This window comes from Heloderma suspectum, chromosome 1 (genome assembly GCF_057233095.1).
Source record: "Heloderma suspectum isolate Gila_16-S chromosome 1, 16-S_ref, whole genome shotgun sequence".
In the NCBI taxonomy this organism is placed as follows: domain Eukaryota; kingdom Metazoa; phylum Chordata; class Lepidosauria; order Squamata; family Helodermatidae; genus Heloderma; species Heloderma suspectum.
The window spans coordinates 52,497,311-52,513,588 of NC_139458.1; the positions used below are offsets into that span (position 1 = coordinate 52,497,311).

The 16,278-nt window shown below is 38.0% G+C and overlaps 1 protein-coding gene and 1 long non-coding RNA gene across 19 annotated transcripts in view; one reads left to right on the plus strand and one right to left on the minus strand.

Annotated features, from left to right (window-relative positions):
* The window catches only part of MIPOL1 (mirror-image polydactyly 1), a 305,293-nt gene that overhangs the window by 200,467 nt on the left and 88,548 nt on the right, over positions 1-16,278 (minus strand). For all 18 annotated transcript variants that reach the window (XM_084843264.1, XM_084843223.1, XM_084843148.1 and 15 more), the window contains 2 exons: positions 15,140-15,275; positions 13,305-13,410 (listed from right to left, as the gene is read on the minus strand). In XM_084843264.1, coding sequence (XP_084699390.1) covers positions 13,305-13,410; positions 15,140-15,275 — 242 coding nt within the window. The remainder of the gene's footprint in view (positions 1-13,304; positions 13,411-15,139; positions 15,276-16,278) is intronic.
* Positions 2,965-16,278, plus strand: part of LOC146357238 (uncharacterized) — an 89,668-nt gene continuing 76,354 nt past the window's right edge. Inside the window, exon 1 of the long non-coding RNA XR_014789072.1 lies at positions 2,965-3,034. This is a non-coding gene — a long non-coding RNA (uncharacterized LOC146357238). The remainder of the gene's footprint in view (positions 3,035-16,278) is intronic.

The window sequence follows — 16,278 nt, forward strand, 5'->3', positions numbered from 1 at the left end:
CCACTGAAGATAAGGCAAAAACTAATTATCTTAAGTTACAGAGATGCCTATTTTGACTGAACATTAGGGAAAAAATAATAAAATGAAGTTTTGGAGCAGTATATGGAAGATGATATCATAAAAGCTTTTTTGAGTAGTTCACAATATTTTCCAGCAGTTTTTGTCACCAAGGAGTTACTTCCAGTATCTCTAAGCTGGAGCTACTGACTGGATTCCAACAGTACGCAGTGTCTTACACACTTGCAGCAGAAGTCTTTTTGTTTTGTGTTAAGATCTCAAGTTTTCTTAGTGCAGGTGTCAAATTAGAAAATGTGTTTTGTTTCCTTGCAACTTTCCTATTCTCTCCTCCTCCTTTCCTCAAACTGTTCATTTCCTTCTTTGGCTTCCAATTTTGTGGCAACCCACTGGACTGGGTCTATCGTTCCAGGAGAAGAGCTTTGCTCACAGAATGGGTCACTCTCTGGTCTTGGCTCCCCTTTCCTTCTGCAGCTACTTGTGGTCTCTGATGTTCTGCTCTGATAGTCCCTACAGAAGAGAGTGGAGGCTGGCAAGGATTGCTGCAAAGGGAAGGGGAAATGGGCAAAGACTGCTTTTCACTATAAATGTTTGCAAAGGCCTCCACTGAATTGAAGCCCCTTCTGCAAATGGAAGAACTCCTTCCTTTTGATGAAGGGCACCTTAGGATCTAGCCCATAGTTTGCTATTCCATCTGCACCAAGCTTGTTGTAATTTGCACAAACCATAGCCTGCTCATCTTAGACATAAACTATGGCAGGGGTACAGAACCTCAGGCCCAGAGGGCAAATCTAGACCTCCTGGGGGCCAAATCCAGTCTTGCAGTATTCCCCAGATGGCCATGCCTCCTTCCCCAGGCCCCCTGACCATTTGGTGATTTCCCAGCTCTGTGCAGTTTTTCCCCATTCTAAAAGGTTCAAATGCCTCTCCTAAGGTTTAGTTACTGGCAGTAAGAGGTTTACACCAAGAGATGCTGGTATTTTGTCCCCTGTTGTCTTTGGACCCTACCCACCACTGGAATGTGGCTCCTGAAAGCTTCCCCAGACTGAAATTTGGCGCTTGGAATGAGTTTCCCTACCCCTGACCTATGGTTTGCTGTGAAATCAGAAGTCAGGGAGGGTTATCAGGGAAGGGAGCACATGAATTCAGGGCTTGGCCACATAACACCAAAGCATGTCTCAATCAGCCTAATATGTCTCCCAAGGCATAGTGATAGGGCAGACAATTATAGTTCTGGACCAGGGGAATGCTGAGACAAGGCTGGCTCTAGTCAGCTGAGCCATGACGCCCAAAGTAAAGGAACTGTAAACTTCACACACTTCTTATGTTTTTATGCATTATTGTTTTTATTTGAATTGTTGTACACCACTTGGTGACATTTGTGGAAAGATGGTGTATAAAAAGTTACTAATAAATAAATAATAACATGTTGGGAAATCCGTTCACAGTTCTGAGTGCCAAATGGAAATGCAGAAATTACTGAAGATGTGAACGGTGCCTCCAAAGACCACAGACTCAATGAAACTGCTTCTGCAAAGGAAAAAACACCTTTTGCAAATGTGAATCAGGTCTCAAAATAATGGGCATTATTTTCTTACAGTTCTGTGGACACCAGCACTGTTTTTAACTGGACCAATGAGCAACTCTGGATGAGAAAGAGAGAGAGAGTTACCTGCTAGCATGAACACAAAGATTTCTGGGTAGTCGATTTGATTTCAGTGGAACTGCTGGCAAGGACGTCCAGGACTCTTGCTCCAAAGTCACCTTTTCTATTTCCTGGAACACCTAGGTTTATCTTGGCAACAGTATTTCAACCAAGCCTAGTGTGCTTAAGTATTTTTTAATGACATTTTAATTGAAATGTGAAGCTTATTGAATTAAATGCGCATATTCAGTGTCAGGGTGCCATGATATGCAAGTGTGAGGGGGAAGGATAAGGAATCAGCCAAGTTAAGCATACTTAAGCCCATTGATTTCAATGAGAGTTAAGCATGACTACAACCCCTACAGATCAAACAACTGAATGAATATACACCACATTTTGCTTCATAAATGACAGAAACACATTTATTTTTCATTATTGAAACCTATACTTAGGTTATGTAGTGCAAGACTAGCTGTCAGCATTTGAATGAATAACAGGGCCAAACCCAGTACCTAGTCTGAAAAATGCTTCCCATTCTAAAAAAGAAAAGATAATTGTACTAGATGCATCAAGTCTAACACACTTGTAGTTGTAAGATAGATAATAACTGTAAACAGACAGTTTTTGTAAGGTACATAGCTATTTCAAAGTTCACTTAGAAAATCAACATAGCATTTTAGTTGGAATTTGCTCATTAAATACCCATAACTGTAAAGCAAATTATGCTGGAATGAATAAAGCAAATACATATGCTTCTTTCTTTTTATTAAATGTAAAATCTGCTGTTAATTACACTGGTTATGTCATATAAACTTTTCTCTTTAACTATTAAACGGAAGTCTTTACAAAAGTCATTAGAGATCCTCATTCTTTGACTTGTATAAATTTAAATATTTGTTCAGTAAAGGTTCACAGCAGTTAAATTACATTAACAAATATTATTAGCTACTATGTAAGCCAACTAAGTAAAATACTTATATTGCAGGTAAAACAAATCATTGGGTGTTTACGATAATATTTGGATATGTCCATTTTTAAACAAGCTTATCAAATATCCTGTAATTCTTAGTCAAATGAGGGAGAATCAGAGTAGATATTTCCACCCAAATACTCAAATTTGTTTAGTAAGCTAATTGTTTTCTAATATGGGATAAAGCAAATATGAAGAAGCTGAACCATTCGGAGTATGAGTTTACCGAGTCAAAGCAGTGTACATATTTTCTTAGTTAAACCCGATTCTGTTGGCAAACCTTTTGGCCACACTTTCAAACTACCTTTAAAATGCAGTAGTAGCAGGAGAGGGTGTTAGAAATCATTCTAGTATCAACATTGGTTCATGATTCTCCAAACAGCAGAACCTTGGAGGGGAGATGGGTGAGTTGAAGAGAGAGGGCATTTATGTCTATTTGCTGATTTCTTAGGGGTCATCTGTGTAAATATAGAAACTGAATAGCAAATGCAAGAAAGAAGGAATAGTTAGGATTTTTAAAAAAATGTCTACTAAAAAAGTCACATGATCTGTATTAAAGAAAAATAACCTTAAACTCTTAGACAACTGAAAAGACTTATAAGTAAAACAAGATTATTATCCACCAAACTCCTGTACTCTGTCTGATGCTGCACTGTGAGGTGCAATTCTGAAAAACATTTTGTTACAAATATTGTTACCAATATTCTGAATTACTAAGATGCCTTTCCTCTAAAATTAAAGCCCTACAATCTCCTCCCTCAAGGAAAATTAAAATTAACATGCATTAAAGTGTTAACATCTTCATAAACTACCCTTTCTTCTTCCTCCCTCCCTTCCAATGTGTACATTTTCTGAGTTCTCTTACTAGTTTTGGTTGCAATAATTTCTTAGGTATCTTCAGTAAGTTAAAAAAGAAAAAGAAAAAAAGAAATTTGCTGCAATAATGAGGAGACTGTTGTGAGGAGTTTTGTGATTTTGGATTTAGTATTCAGGATTAGGGGCTGTTGAACTCTGTGTGACCTAGGATTTTCCTTAGAGCTGATGAAGGAATGATCACAGGACTTCTAATGGCTATGCGCAGATGTCTTTCCACCAAAAGGGTCAATATGAGGGATGAAAGGGTACCTTTTACGTTTAAGATACCTTTAGGAAAGATACAGCTTTCCTAATCTGAAAAAAAAGATTTTCACAGCAGACCTATAGAGTTAATATGTAACGTGAGTGAAAAATGGAGGACAAATGACATTTTCCATTTTTGTTCTTGATTTTAAATTATTGGGGTGGGGTGTATGATAAAAATGTGTTCTGTAATGTCACCCTTTGAGTTTGAGATTCCTGGAATGGGTTAGCTTTTTTTTTTTTTTTTTCCTAGTTCATTTTATTGTGAATCTACTAATAATTTCTTGCTGATAATTTTCCTGTGGAGGAACTAAAAAAGGGAGATGCGTGTGTGTGTGTACATGTGTGTGTGTATATGCATACTACATCTCCATGAGAGTCATTACAACCGTGCTACTTATCAGCTTGTACACACAACATATTGCAATATGCCAATAATCCTGGGAAATATTCTAAAGTCCAGATTGCGTTCCTGTTAAAATGAATGCTGGTAGTCCCAAGGCACTATACTTTTTTAAAAATGACGTGGTTCTGATGTCATTAGAATAAGTGAAATGTAGAAGCGTTATTGAGATGCATGAATAAAAAAGAACAGTTTTAACAGGTCAGTAGTAAGCATTACAGACTAAAAGTCATTTACATATAAATGTGACTCTGCAGATAAAGCAATGTGTGCAAACACAGATAGAATATGCCCACACCTTTGTTACCTTGTTGTTTGTTGTATGTATTTAGTTTGAGGTACTCAACTGCTCCTAAATTTCTGGCGCTGTAAATGTACTGATTCCACCAAAGAACGTGAACTGTTTAGTAATAAAAGCAAGTGAAAAGATCGGCAGTGTGTGGTGGTGCGTTCCTGTTTACTTAGATTCACAGAAAGAAAATGAAAGAGAAGGCATGTAAATGAGGACATACACATTTCCCTCAACTGTATTTACCTATCTGAGTTTTGAACTGTGAGCAGATGGGTGGCTCTCATCAGATTCTAAGTTTCCCAAAAGATTCTTTTTTGAGTTGATAGGAGAGTCCCTTACAAGCAAGAATATATGCAATTAACCTATGCCACACCCTTATATTAATGACAGAGAGTGCATCCTATATATGTCTACTCAGAAGTAAGCCCCACTGGGCTCCCATTTAAATGGGTATAGGTTTGCAGCCCCAATCTTGAACGATTCCATGCAATCAAAATTTGCTGTCCAGCATTTGTGAAACATGCATGTTCCTTTACTGGGGTACCCATATTTTCAGAATAAGCTTATACAGTGAAAGGAAAACAAGTTGTCTTCTTCATCCCCCACTAGGTTTTTTTGAGAAATCTTTATTTCAAAGCAAATCTTAATTTCAAATGTCATTTGCTGTAAGTTTAGTAACTTTGGGGAAAATTCACCTCTCACTGAAGTCCATGGCAAAACCCCAATTGATTTTAGTGGAACTAAGTAGCACCTATAGTGCATTAAAGGTCCTTGCATTTATCAAGACACCATCTGATGAAAGCTTGAGAAAATGTATTTGCATAATGTAACAATCTTAAAACAAAACTAGGGCTAAGCACATACTGTATAGAAAAAGAATAATTTTAGGACAGAATTATTAGTAAAACTATGTCTGTTGCATACTTTTAAAAATAGAATGTCACACATATTTAGATTTATAAACACAAGGGTTGGGAACTGTGGAGATCTTTTGGGTAAAGCCCAATATTGGCCTTATTTCAGTTTAATTGGAAGAGGATCTCATATTCATCTTCTCCATGAGTTATCAGGAACCTGGATTTCTCTTTGTATCAAAGGTTAATAAGAAATGTGTCTGCAAAAGTCAAACAGCATTAAATATCAAAAACTGATTATTATTCCACAGGAGTTGTTCTGTCATTCATAATCTCTCCATGCTCCAACCTTCCACAGCTAATCTTTAATGGATGACATGCAAGAAAGAAAAATAAATGGCATCTAAAAAGAAGTCACCAAAGTGAGCTTAAAAGAAATGGTAGATATTTCCCTTCATTGATGAGAAAAAGTAAAAAGCGAAGAGGAATTAACCAGTGCTAATAAATCTTTGTTATTTTTTTGTTTGTGATTTTGTTTTGTTGTCCAAGTACAGCCCAAACTATTGGTGATTTACCACAACAATTAAAACTTTTCCAACTTCATTCCGAAACATTTAAATATAAGTTTGCGCTTCATTTCATCTAGTCTTGAACCATCATTTGAAACATTAAAAGGAAGTGCAGCACACTGGTGCTAGAATCTTGAAGGGATATTTAAGGAAGCATGTCAAACAACGGGGATAGGGAAAAGCCACAAACTCTTGATAAATGACATAATTATTTGTGGCACTGCCCTTTACAATAATGTATAGTGTCCACACAAACAAATGCACAAATTCTTTAGGATAGATGTATTTATTAAACAACAGAGATACAGACAGGCTATAGTTCAACAACAACTAAAGCTTGGCACCTTGCAGGGATTTCAAATTGTAAAAACAAACTCAGAATTTTGTCTCACTTAAAGCATTGCGGTAACAGTGTGGCTGCTGCTAAGTGCATATTTAACAGCTATATATGCAATAGGTACTACTTTCTTTTAAACCTATCAGAATGATGCAAGTAATGTCTTTTTTTCAAAGTGGGTGTTTGGGATCAAAATCTTGAGTTCCAAACTGTGAATTCTTTTGTGTTACACATTAAATTAGATGAACTTATATTTATGGTTTGGCCTCTTGTTCCATTTCTCTTCACCTCAATGTTCTGACCACTCAGGATTTGTGCAGGATATTGTGTTGCACTGCCTCTTTTCACACTAACTGCTGACAGTCTTAGACTCAGTAAGATGATGCAAATTTTTCATACAGAGAAGAAAAAAGCGTTTAAATTATTGTTTGCTACTTGCCTGATAGTAACTCCTATTTTAAACAGTAGCAAAGATCAGACCTTTAAATTAGACAATATATCTTCTCTCAATTGCAACATGGCCAACAGCCAAGGGACTTTAATAAAACAACAAATATTAACTAACTGGCTGGCAGTGTTTATCTGGAACACCCCACCCAACTGCACACGCTGAACCAGCTAAAGAGAGTTTTAAGGTGGTTTATAAGATTGACTGAAGCAACATTTAGTTACCTCATAGAGCCAGCCTGCAAATATAACTGCCTGCAGCTGATTGTGGCCCCGTTTATTCTTGGGCCCCTGAGGAATTCTAGATACCCACAGTTTGTGCCCATTTTCAATATATTTCTGGGAACATCTAAGGGCTGCCTAAAGCACATCAAAAGTTGGGCTGAAAATGGAAGAGTGCCTGTGTCACTTGGCCTTCAATGGCTGCTCCCTTCCTGGATCCAGAGCCTCATGGGGGAGTTGGTGCCAGATTTTTTCAGCCTGTTGAAAACAGACAGACAGCCCTGCTGCATGGCCCACTGATATCCCCTTGGTATGCAAATTGCTGAAAGAGCAAAAGCCGTGTGTATTATCACCGCCAAACTTAGAGATGTTGGAGGTGGGGGAGAGCGGAACAGCAAAGAGAGAGACTGAAGGAAGAAAAGGAGGTAACAGAGAAGGGAGTTCAGAGACAGGTGACAAAGAGAAACAGAGGGAGGAGGTATAACAGGGATGGGGAACCAGGCCTATTGTGGTATAGAGAAAAGAGTCCATACTATGAAGCGGTCAGAGAAAAGCAGGGAGGTTTAACAGGGAGAGAAGATGCAAAGAGAAAAGAGAACATATGCTATGGGGCTCAGAAGAGAAAGGAGCAAATTAAAAACAACAACACAGAGTTAAAATTGCAACAGAAATTATTTTCCTCAATCAACACAGTGATACAGCCCTCTTGTGTTAGTAGAAGTATAAATAATGGCCCTCAGAATTATTTGGAGTTGTGCACCCTTGCCTTAGAACAACCATTCCAACCTTGTCCCTCTGATGTTGTTGGACTGCAGCTCCTATCATCACTGGCCATGCTGGTTGGGGATTATAGCAGCTGTGGTCTTAACATCATTTGGGAAAAGGTAAGGAGTAATTCCAAAATAGCAGAGATCTAGATGATAGTACCATACTGAGGAAGGAGTCTGCGGACCAAAACACATCACGCACACACGCACAACATTTGATGGTAGCCGGAATGCATCTTTAAACATGAGAGTAAATCAACTGAGTGTAAACTGGGGGGGGGGGGGGATATGACTTAAAGCACAAAAGCGGTATATGGACAGTCAAGGTTTGGGCTCCTTTAAGCAAGGCATCTAAGGGACAAAGCAGACATTACTTGTATATTGTATTTTAAATCTTTGTATTGCTGCGAGGTTTTCTTTTGGCTTATACTTTTATACTGTAGTTTTAAACTTTTAATCTTTATATTGTATTTTATGCTGTATTTTGTGGTTTTAATTGTTGTGAACCACCCAGAGAGCTTTGGCTATTGGCAGTATGGAAATGTAAATAAAAAAATAAATATACTTTAAAGACTTAGCTACTAGTTATGCCTTTCTTTCATGTCAACTCTAGAGTAGGCATGGGGTAGTGATCCATTATGGATCACTATTCTGTAATAGAAATGGCAGGTGCAGGCCCCCCGATTCAGGTCAGGTCCATAGCAGGGGGTAAAGAATTAGAGCCTCTCTACTCCCCAAAATAGGGTCCTAATCCACATCAGGGGCCCTGTGCCCACTCTAGAGTAAAAGTGAAAGAAAGTTTAAATCATATTTTGGGCCCAAGATTAGTTATTAGTGAAAGGAAAGAGAAGATGACCCTGACAAGCAGGGATACTGAACAAACTGTAACAAAAAAACAACAAATGGTGCTTGCAAAGGAGGTTCATGAGTGGACACAACACTGCTGCCTTAGACTGGAAAATATTGGCGAACACACTGTTTAATTCAATGCCTGTGTTAATTAACAGGTACAGCTGGAAGCGAAGCAGGACTTGGTTAAAAAGCCAGTTCAGTGCTTATGCTTGACTCACAGAAGGGAAAGAGGTTAAAGTCCAGTTTACTAGCAGGAAAATATTATTTCCATGAGCTAGTATACTATAGAGGTGTCTGGCTCACATTTTGCCTCTGCCATGAAGCCAGTAGGTGGCCTGAGGCAATCTACTGTCTCTCAGCACCAGATTACACACAAATGCCCCCACCGCTGAGCCCCACAATCAATCTGCAAGCTGGGCATGGCCTCCCTTACAGGGTTGTTCCAAACATCACTAAGATAAATGTATGCAAAGCACTCTAAAAACTCTAAGGGTGCAATCCTATGCATGTTTAGACAGAAAGAAATCCTAGAACTCCCAGCATTCCCCAGCCAGGCTGAGGGAATGCTGGGAGTTGTAGGACTTCTTTCTGTCAAAACATGCATAAGATTATGCCCTAAAACACTGAGTATTGTTGATCTTCAATGCGTGTTATTTTTAGGTCTGCTATTTTAATGTTTTTCTGTTGCTGGTTTTATCTATATTTCGTCTTGTACTGTGGGTGGTTTTTATTCTGTTGGATGCAGGACTTCTGCTGATTGATTGTATGGTTCTTAACATTTGTTGTTAACTGCCCAGAGGGGCATTGTTAATGGAGTGGTAAACAAATGGTGGATATAAATAAATAAATATTATTAATAATAGAAACATTTGAATACAGAGTGTTGTGACTTATAAGCTAAACATAGTTTGTCTTTCACTGCACAAATGGAGAGGGCATAAAATAGTATATGCATTTTTTAAAAAAGGGTTTTAAATAGCACATTTCACTTTAAAAGCATTTTACAGTCTCTGTCTTCCTTACACTAGCTCACTAAGGCAAGTTCTTATACTTCCCATTTCAGCGACCATCAATTGTGATTTCGATCTGAGATGAGATCTGAACTCAGGTCTCCTATGTGCAACACTGAATTCATTGGTTAAACACCAGTGCTTTCTCCAGGGATTAGGCTACCAGCCTCCATGGGCCTCTCTGCATGCTCAAGAATGTCAGACTGATATTACTGATAAGGCAAACATACTTTTAAACAGTGTATTCAAGTCATAATAAGTCATAAGTCATAATATTAGGAAACTTAATAAAGGACCGTGCAGACAGCCCCTTTCATTAATTGGACATCATGATCAAAGTTCAAAGTGATAACTCCAAAGTCAATTCCTTTTCAGATGTTCTTCCAGAAAATATTAACTCCATGGATTTTAGTTTGTTTTAAATATTTTCACGATTCTTGTGATCATGTGGCAGGTCTTCACTTTGCAGAGCTATGCAACATGAGTATAGCTTAGTAGTGTGGAAACCAGAATGTGTTTATATCAGATGACAAACTATTTCTACTAACATCTGATGATCTTCTGTTTGCTTACATCAGCCATTCATCCATTTCCATTCATAGGCTTTAGTGGGAGGCATATCGATGGTAGTTTCCCCCCCCTCGCCCCCCCCCACATACACCTTCTGCGCCTCCCCAACAGCACCTCTGAAGGATTTTCCTCAGACACTTTTTATGATTGCTCACTCTATGTTTTCCTCATCCTCATTTCTCTAGTATGCTTCCTATTCTTCCACCCCAAGTTATGGCACTTGTATTTTCCATCTTTCACATCTTTGACACATACCTCTTTCCCTTCAGCTACCGTGAGCTATGGAACATTATCGAGAGGTAACCTCCTCTACAACCAACCACTAAGAAGGAACAGCAGCCTCTAGTGGCCAGAGAACTGTACTGGTTCAATTGACCAATTCTCCGAAACCAAGCCCCAGCAGTTTGAAAGAGAGAGAGAGCAGACGGAGATGACCAAACCACACCTAACTTTTATATAAAAGAATGAAAAAGAATAATAATCTAAAATGTTTTTACCTGTTTTTTTAATGTGAAAATACGGAATCTTAATTTGTCCTTATTATAAGTCACCATTACTCCCATTTTTCCCCAGATATAAAATACACTGTGATTAATCTAAAGCTGCCCATTGAACGGCTGACTAAGATGAGACTTGAATATACATCCCAGGTCCAAGTACAGCATCCTGTTCACTGCGTTACATCAGGTCCTCTGACGTCTGCCTTTTTACTGTGTATGATAACTACAGTTAGGCATCCACATTGCTGGGATGTTTTCCCATTTCTTGGCTGTTTTATTCTTCCATCTGCTCCTTCGCACTGTTTCCTCCTCTTAACCTCTTCTCAAACGTCAGCAGCAATCTAATAAGAGCTAGAAAACATATGCTCTGGAGAACTGAACACAAGGCAAAAAGTTTTCATTGCATGCACTGGTGCTGCTGAAAAGGAATGCCAGTTTTAAATTCCAGGTGCAACCTGCTTCATCAACAGTGCAACTGGTACAATGGAAATGCCTGAGAAAACATCATGCATGTGTCCCCATCCCCCCTGCAATACACATATGTCACTTTGTTAGAGAGAGTTAATATGTAGAAAAGTTGCATTACAGACATGATAAAAAGTGGTGAAAATCTCATTTTACTTGTTTCTTAATATTTGAGGCCTCGTTTTCTCCTGGATTTTGTATTTGGGATTCTCCTTCCTGAAAGTTTTATATTTGCAAGGCTTTTTCATTTGGGAGTTTGAGTATTTTAAGATTCTTTTAAATTCTTCTGAAAATACACATTAAGGTTTTATAGTACACTCTCCCAATGTCTTTTATTATACACCCTTCTGTAATGATTTTATCACCATTTCAAGTGTAAGATCTATACATACACCATCAATCTGGAGCTAACTATCTGGATAGAAAAGCAACGTATAAACATGGTCAATAAAACACACAATTATAAACATCTAACTTGTCTCTTGCACTTGGAAAACTGCAGCAATTAACACTAGATAATCACAGAATACCTCATCAAAGTATAAACTAACCTAACCTAATCCACAGGTATCTAAAATAAAGGTACCTTTGAGAATTTTATTGGTAAGAGTACCCTCTACAAATTTCAGCAAAGGATACAACATGTGCAACTTCCAAGTGCAGGTGCATGATCCCCCATAAGCAGTACACAGGCTCTTATATCTGGGGCAATCCATACAGATGCCACTTCTACGCATAGACCTTGCTGGATTCAAGTGCATGTGTTTTTTATCCACAGTTTTCCTCCATGGTCTTCAGTGAGCAAGGAAAGACTATACTGAATAAAATATTTCACTATTATATACACAGAAGTAAAACTCTGTGCAAACATCCCCAAAACAAACATATAACTTGGAATTTAATCCAAACAGTTCACATACTGTAAATGTTTAGTCGGTAGTTAATCAAAATGTAACGATGATCTAAGTAAGTGTTTTATGATGAGTTCTTTTAAAAAATCTATAGGGTTACGGTAAATATATTTAATCTGTGTTGCAAATATTTAGGGTTCTGCCAATGTGTTTCAGAATGACCAGCCTATTTTACAACGTTGGTAATTTGTCATATGGACACAAACACAGATTATTGACACTGTAGAAAGCCAACCGTTTTTAAAATACAAGAATCTACTCTACCCTCCCCCACACCCACTCAATTTCATTAACTTTGCCAAGGAGATGGATGCTGTATATGCTACCCAGTCAGATCCACAGCACAATTCAACTGTTGTTGAAGTTTCTATTATACAGGATGCCTATGATTAATCATAATAATATAACTGAGAATTATCTTTAATCATGGTACAATTTCCCCCTCATTCTCATACTGGGGAAAGATATATTGTATTGCCATCTCTGTTTCAAACATCCTTGCTATCAGTATCATGGCTTCATAATATCCTAGTTCTATATAGCTCACAATAGCCTACAAAACTTTCAAAGCAAGTGCTAATAATGGGCAGTATCCTAACGGGTCAATCTGCTAATACAAATTACATTGTGTTAGTGTAAAGGATGTCTAGCAGAACGCAAATTGCATTAGCTGACACAACAGGGTCCCTTATGCTAGCACAGTGTAATTTACGTTAGCAGATTGACACATTATGATACAGCTGTGTGTGTGTATAAACATAAGAAAGCAACCTCTAAACCATACACTATTTGTTTCCAGTTTCACCAACAACTTTCTGTTTAGGAAAATTTGTAGTAAACCTCACTGACTGAAGATCTGTCAACCTCCTCAAACAAAATTTATTTTGTGGGTCAAAATCCAGATTTCTTGGGTCTGCAGCTGAGGGAAACACAGGAGTAACTCCAAACAAAGCTGCTTGGAGGGAGGGGTGGTAGCATCACCCAGAAGAAGCTAAAACAATAAGCGGGTATTTGAACTGCTGGTTGAAAGGCAGTGGCCGTAGTAATCATTATTTCCCTTGTTTGTTCAGGACCTTCCAACAAAACAAACAACCTTTTTTGTGATTGGATTGACATGGTGTTAACAATGCATTTAATGCCCAAATCAGCATGAATACAGGTAAAGCTCTCTCTAATACCAGTACCAGGATGTTAAAGCCACCGATTTTCTAAGCAACTTTAAACAGCCTCACATAAAAAAGTCAAACCATCCCTCCTTTAGTAAATATATCGAATGTTCATTAGGCCACGCCATATAGCAACCCAGCGGATTGTATGAGCCATATGGGCCATCTGTTAAACTTTCATCTACTGTACCTGCAGCCTTTTCTGCAATCTTGGCTTCTGTCACTCTCTCACGCAGTTCTAAGTCCAGCTTTATTGTCCTCAGCTCCTTGTCCTTTTCAGACAGCTGATCCCAAAGCTGAATTGAACAAACAGGCTGTAAGATTGTTACCTATATATAAAGTGTACGGGCACTCTATTCATCTATAACAAAATATACATTAAGTTCTTAAAAATGCTGGCATTATCATCACTGAGCGATGTAAAAAGCAGTTTTTAAAAAAGCAAAAAAGGTGTTGTCCAATTCCATCCAATTTGTTTTCATTTTCTCAAGAAATGAAATCGCTCTATACTCTGGTTTAATTCTACACATTCAAAAGCTACCTTTTCTACAGCTACATACAGCCTTTCCCAACCTGGTGTCTTCCACATGTGCTGCATTCCAACTCCCACTGTCTTGGCCATGCTGGCTGGGGAAGGTAGGGGTTGTAGTCTAACACATCTGGAGGGCACCAGGTTGGTGAAGGCTGACATGTAGGTACACGGGTGGAAGTGTGGAATCTATCCAGGGCAATCCTAGGCATGTTTATTGAGAAGTGAGGCCTTCCAAGTTCAATGGGATAGTGCACAGGATTGCATCCTAAAACAACAGGAGGTGTCCAAGGAAGTTTCAGGTGCGGACAATCAGGTCCAGAATAAGAGTTTTCCACCTGAACGTACTACAGAATCCAAAAGTAATAAAAGATCAGATCCACATAAGTAACTGGGTTTTCTCATTCTCTCCACAACCCCACCCTAAGAGCAGCTCTCATGTCATATCACAAGCTGCATTTGAAGTTCAAGCATTGTGTACAGTGCAGCCCAAATAAATGACTATTGTTTTTAAGAAGAAGAAGACAAGAAGGAAGAAGAGCATACTGGGCCATTACCTAGTTCCTTGTACACACATAATAGTATGGCAGAACCATGGCCATAAAAGTTAAACATTACCTACTAAAATTTGTTCAGTATAAATTTCAAGTACTCCATAAATAAGGCACTGAAAACAAAAATTAAAAACAAAACTTGTATAAACTCTTCCTAATGGAGATGACTCATTTGAGTAAAAGTACAACGCAGCCATATTTTTGAGCAATGAAGCCTACAATAGACCACTATTTCTTTATTTTTATTTTAAGTCCCAGGAGTCATAATGGACTTCTCTTACTTGAGAAAGATTCAACAGTTGGTCTGCAACATGATTTTGCACTAGAGGATCATTAAGGTATTTACAAAACAATTTACTGCAGATTCATCATTTAAAATTATAAAAAAGTAGTTTGCTGATAGTACAACTAAGCACATTTACGTTATCTGATCGATGCTTTATCTGAGTGATGCACGTTAAAGAGCTTGCACAGACTGATTGCACTGAGAAGTGGAACTAATATTGCTAATATGTAAAATTCTGTGATCTGCAATGGATCACTTAATCATCAATGGAAGCCAGAGAGCTTCCATTGCTATATGGAGGTATTTCCTGATCAGTCTTAATCCAAAGCGTACTGAGGTTATTCAGAGTGTTTAATTAAATCCCAGCAGGTTCTGAACAAGTTCCGCCTTTCCAAATTTCCAGGAGCCTTGGGTCAGAAAGATCTGCACAAGTGTCTAGATGATGCAGATGTGCCGTATCTGTGATGCCACTGATTAAAAAAACACCAAAAAAATCAAGGCAGACAAGAAGAATATCCAAAGATTAATAAATCATACATCAAATCATGAAGTGGTATTCCTGCAACAAAAGAAAACTATATCTTGTCAATCAAAATAAACAATAAAAGTAAAATAAGAGTAGGTTAATAGACTGCTCTAGAATATTTCTATTGTACCTTTTTATTGTTTGCTCTTAAAACGTCCAATTCTTTTAAGAGGAATGCAATATCCTTTTTCTTATCTAGGTCTGCAGTATCATGAAAAGGATTCATATAATCAGACATAACTTTTCCTCCTTGCTTTTCAGTAGAACTATAATAAAATGAAAGAAGAATGTCATTGCTCAGTTCAACAAAGGATCTCTCATTCAACCAGACATTTGCTACAATCAGGGAGGGGCTATAGCTGAATGGTAAAACACATGCTTTACATGTAGAAGGTCCCAAGTTCATTCATTGGCATCTTCAGTTAAAAGGAAAGATCTCTATGCAAGACTCTAAAGGCAGTTCTGTGTCAGATAGATCAATGACCTCAATCTGTAGAAGGCAGCTTCATATGTTCATAGTTGTATCTTGGAAGATTTTTTTTAAAAAAACTTTGAAGTAGTACAATGCAGACATGACCTCTTAAATTTAAATTAGTAACACTGTTTTAGAAACAAAAATACATATCAGTCATTTGCTATAAATGTCCAAATATAGATAGAAATGAAAGGATATGAAGCCTACTGAAAAGGAAAAGCTTAGAAGAAAGCGAGAATTAACCTGGAGTGAAAATAAAAATCAGACAGATGCTCGGATTAAAGGCCAGTGTAGACGTGCAACGGGACCAGGTAGCAGCTTGCACGACTGCACACAGCCTTCCCCTTTCTATGAATTTCCCTTATCCAAGTCACAATTCCTGGTCAAAATGAAATGCTTCTAAACTCACTTTAAGAACCTGGTTTTGAATTCAAGTCTGAAGGTGAATTTAGGAGCATGCATTATTTTATTTTATAGTGTGCTGCAACAGTAACACACAATGCCCCATCTTCTGAGTTGAAGAATGGAAAATGATGTTCACTCTTTAAAGCCTCTTTCCCTCTTATGGTTGCGCTTAGCCCTAAAATATAGTTTGACAAGGAATGGGGATTATACAAATATTTAAGAGGGAAAGAAGTTCCACCTAAGAGAACCTTAAATTGGCTTTCTGTACCAAGAATGGAATGGGGTAATACTACTGCATCGATTGAAACAGACACATAAACATTCCTCAAACATGACAATGTACACGTGGGATTTACACAAATTTCCCACACAGAAGTGGCTTTTACTAC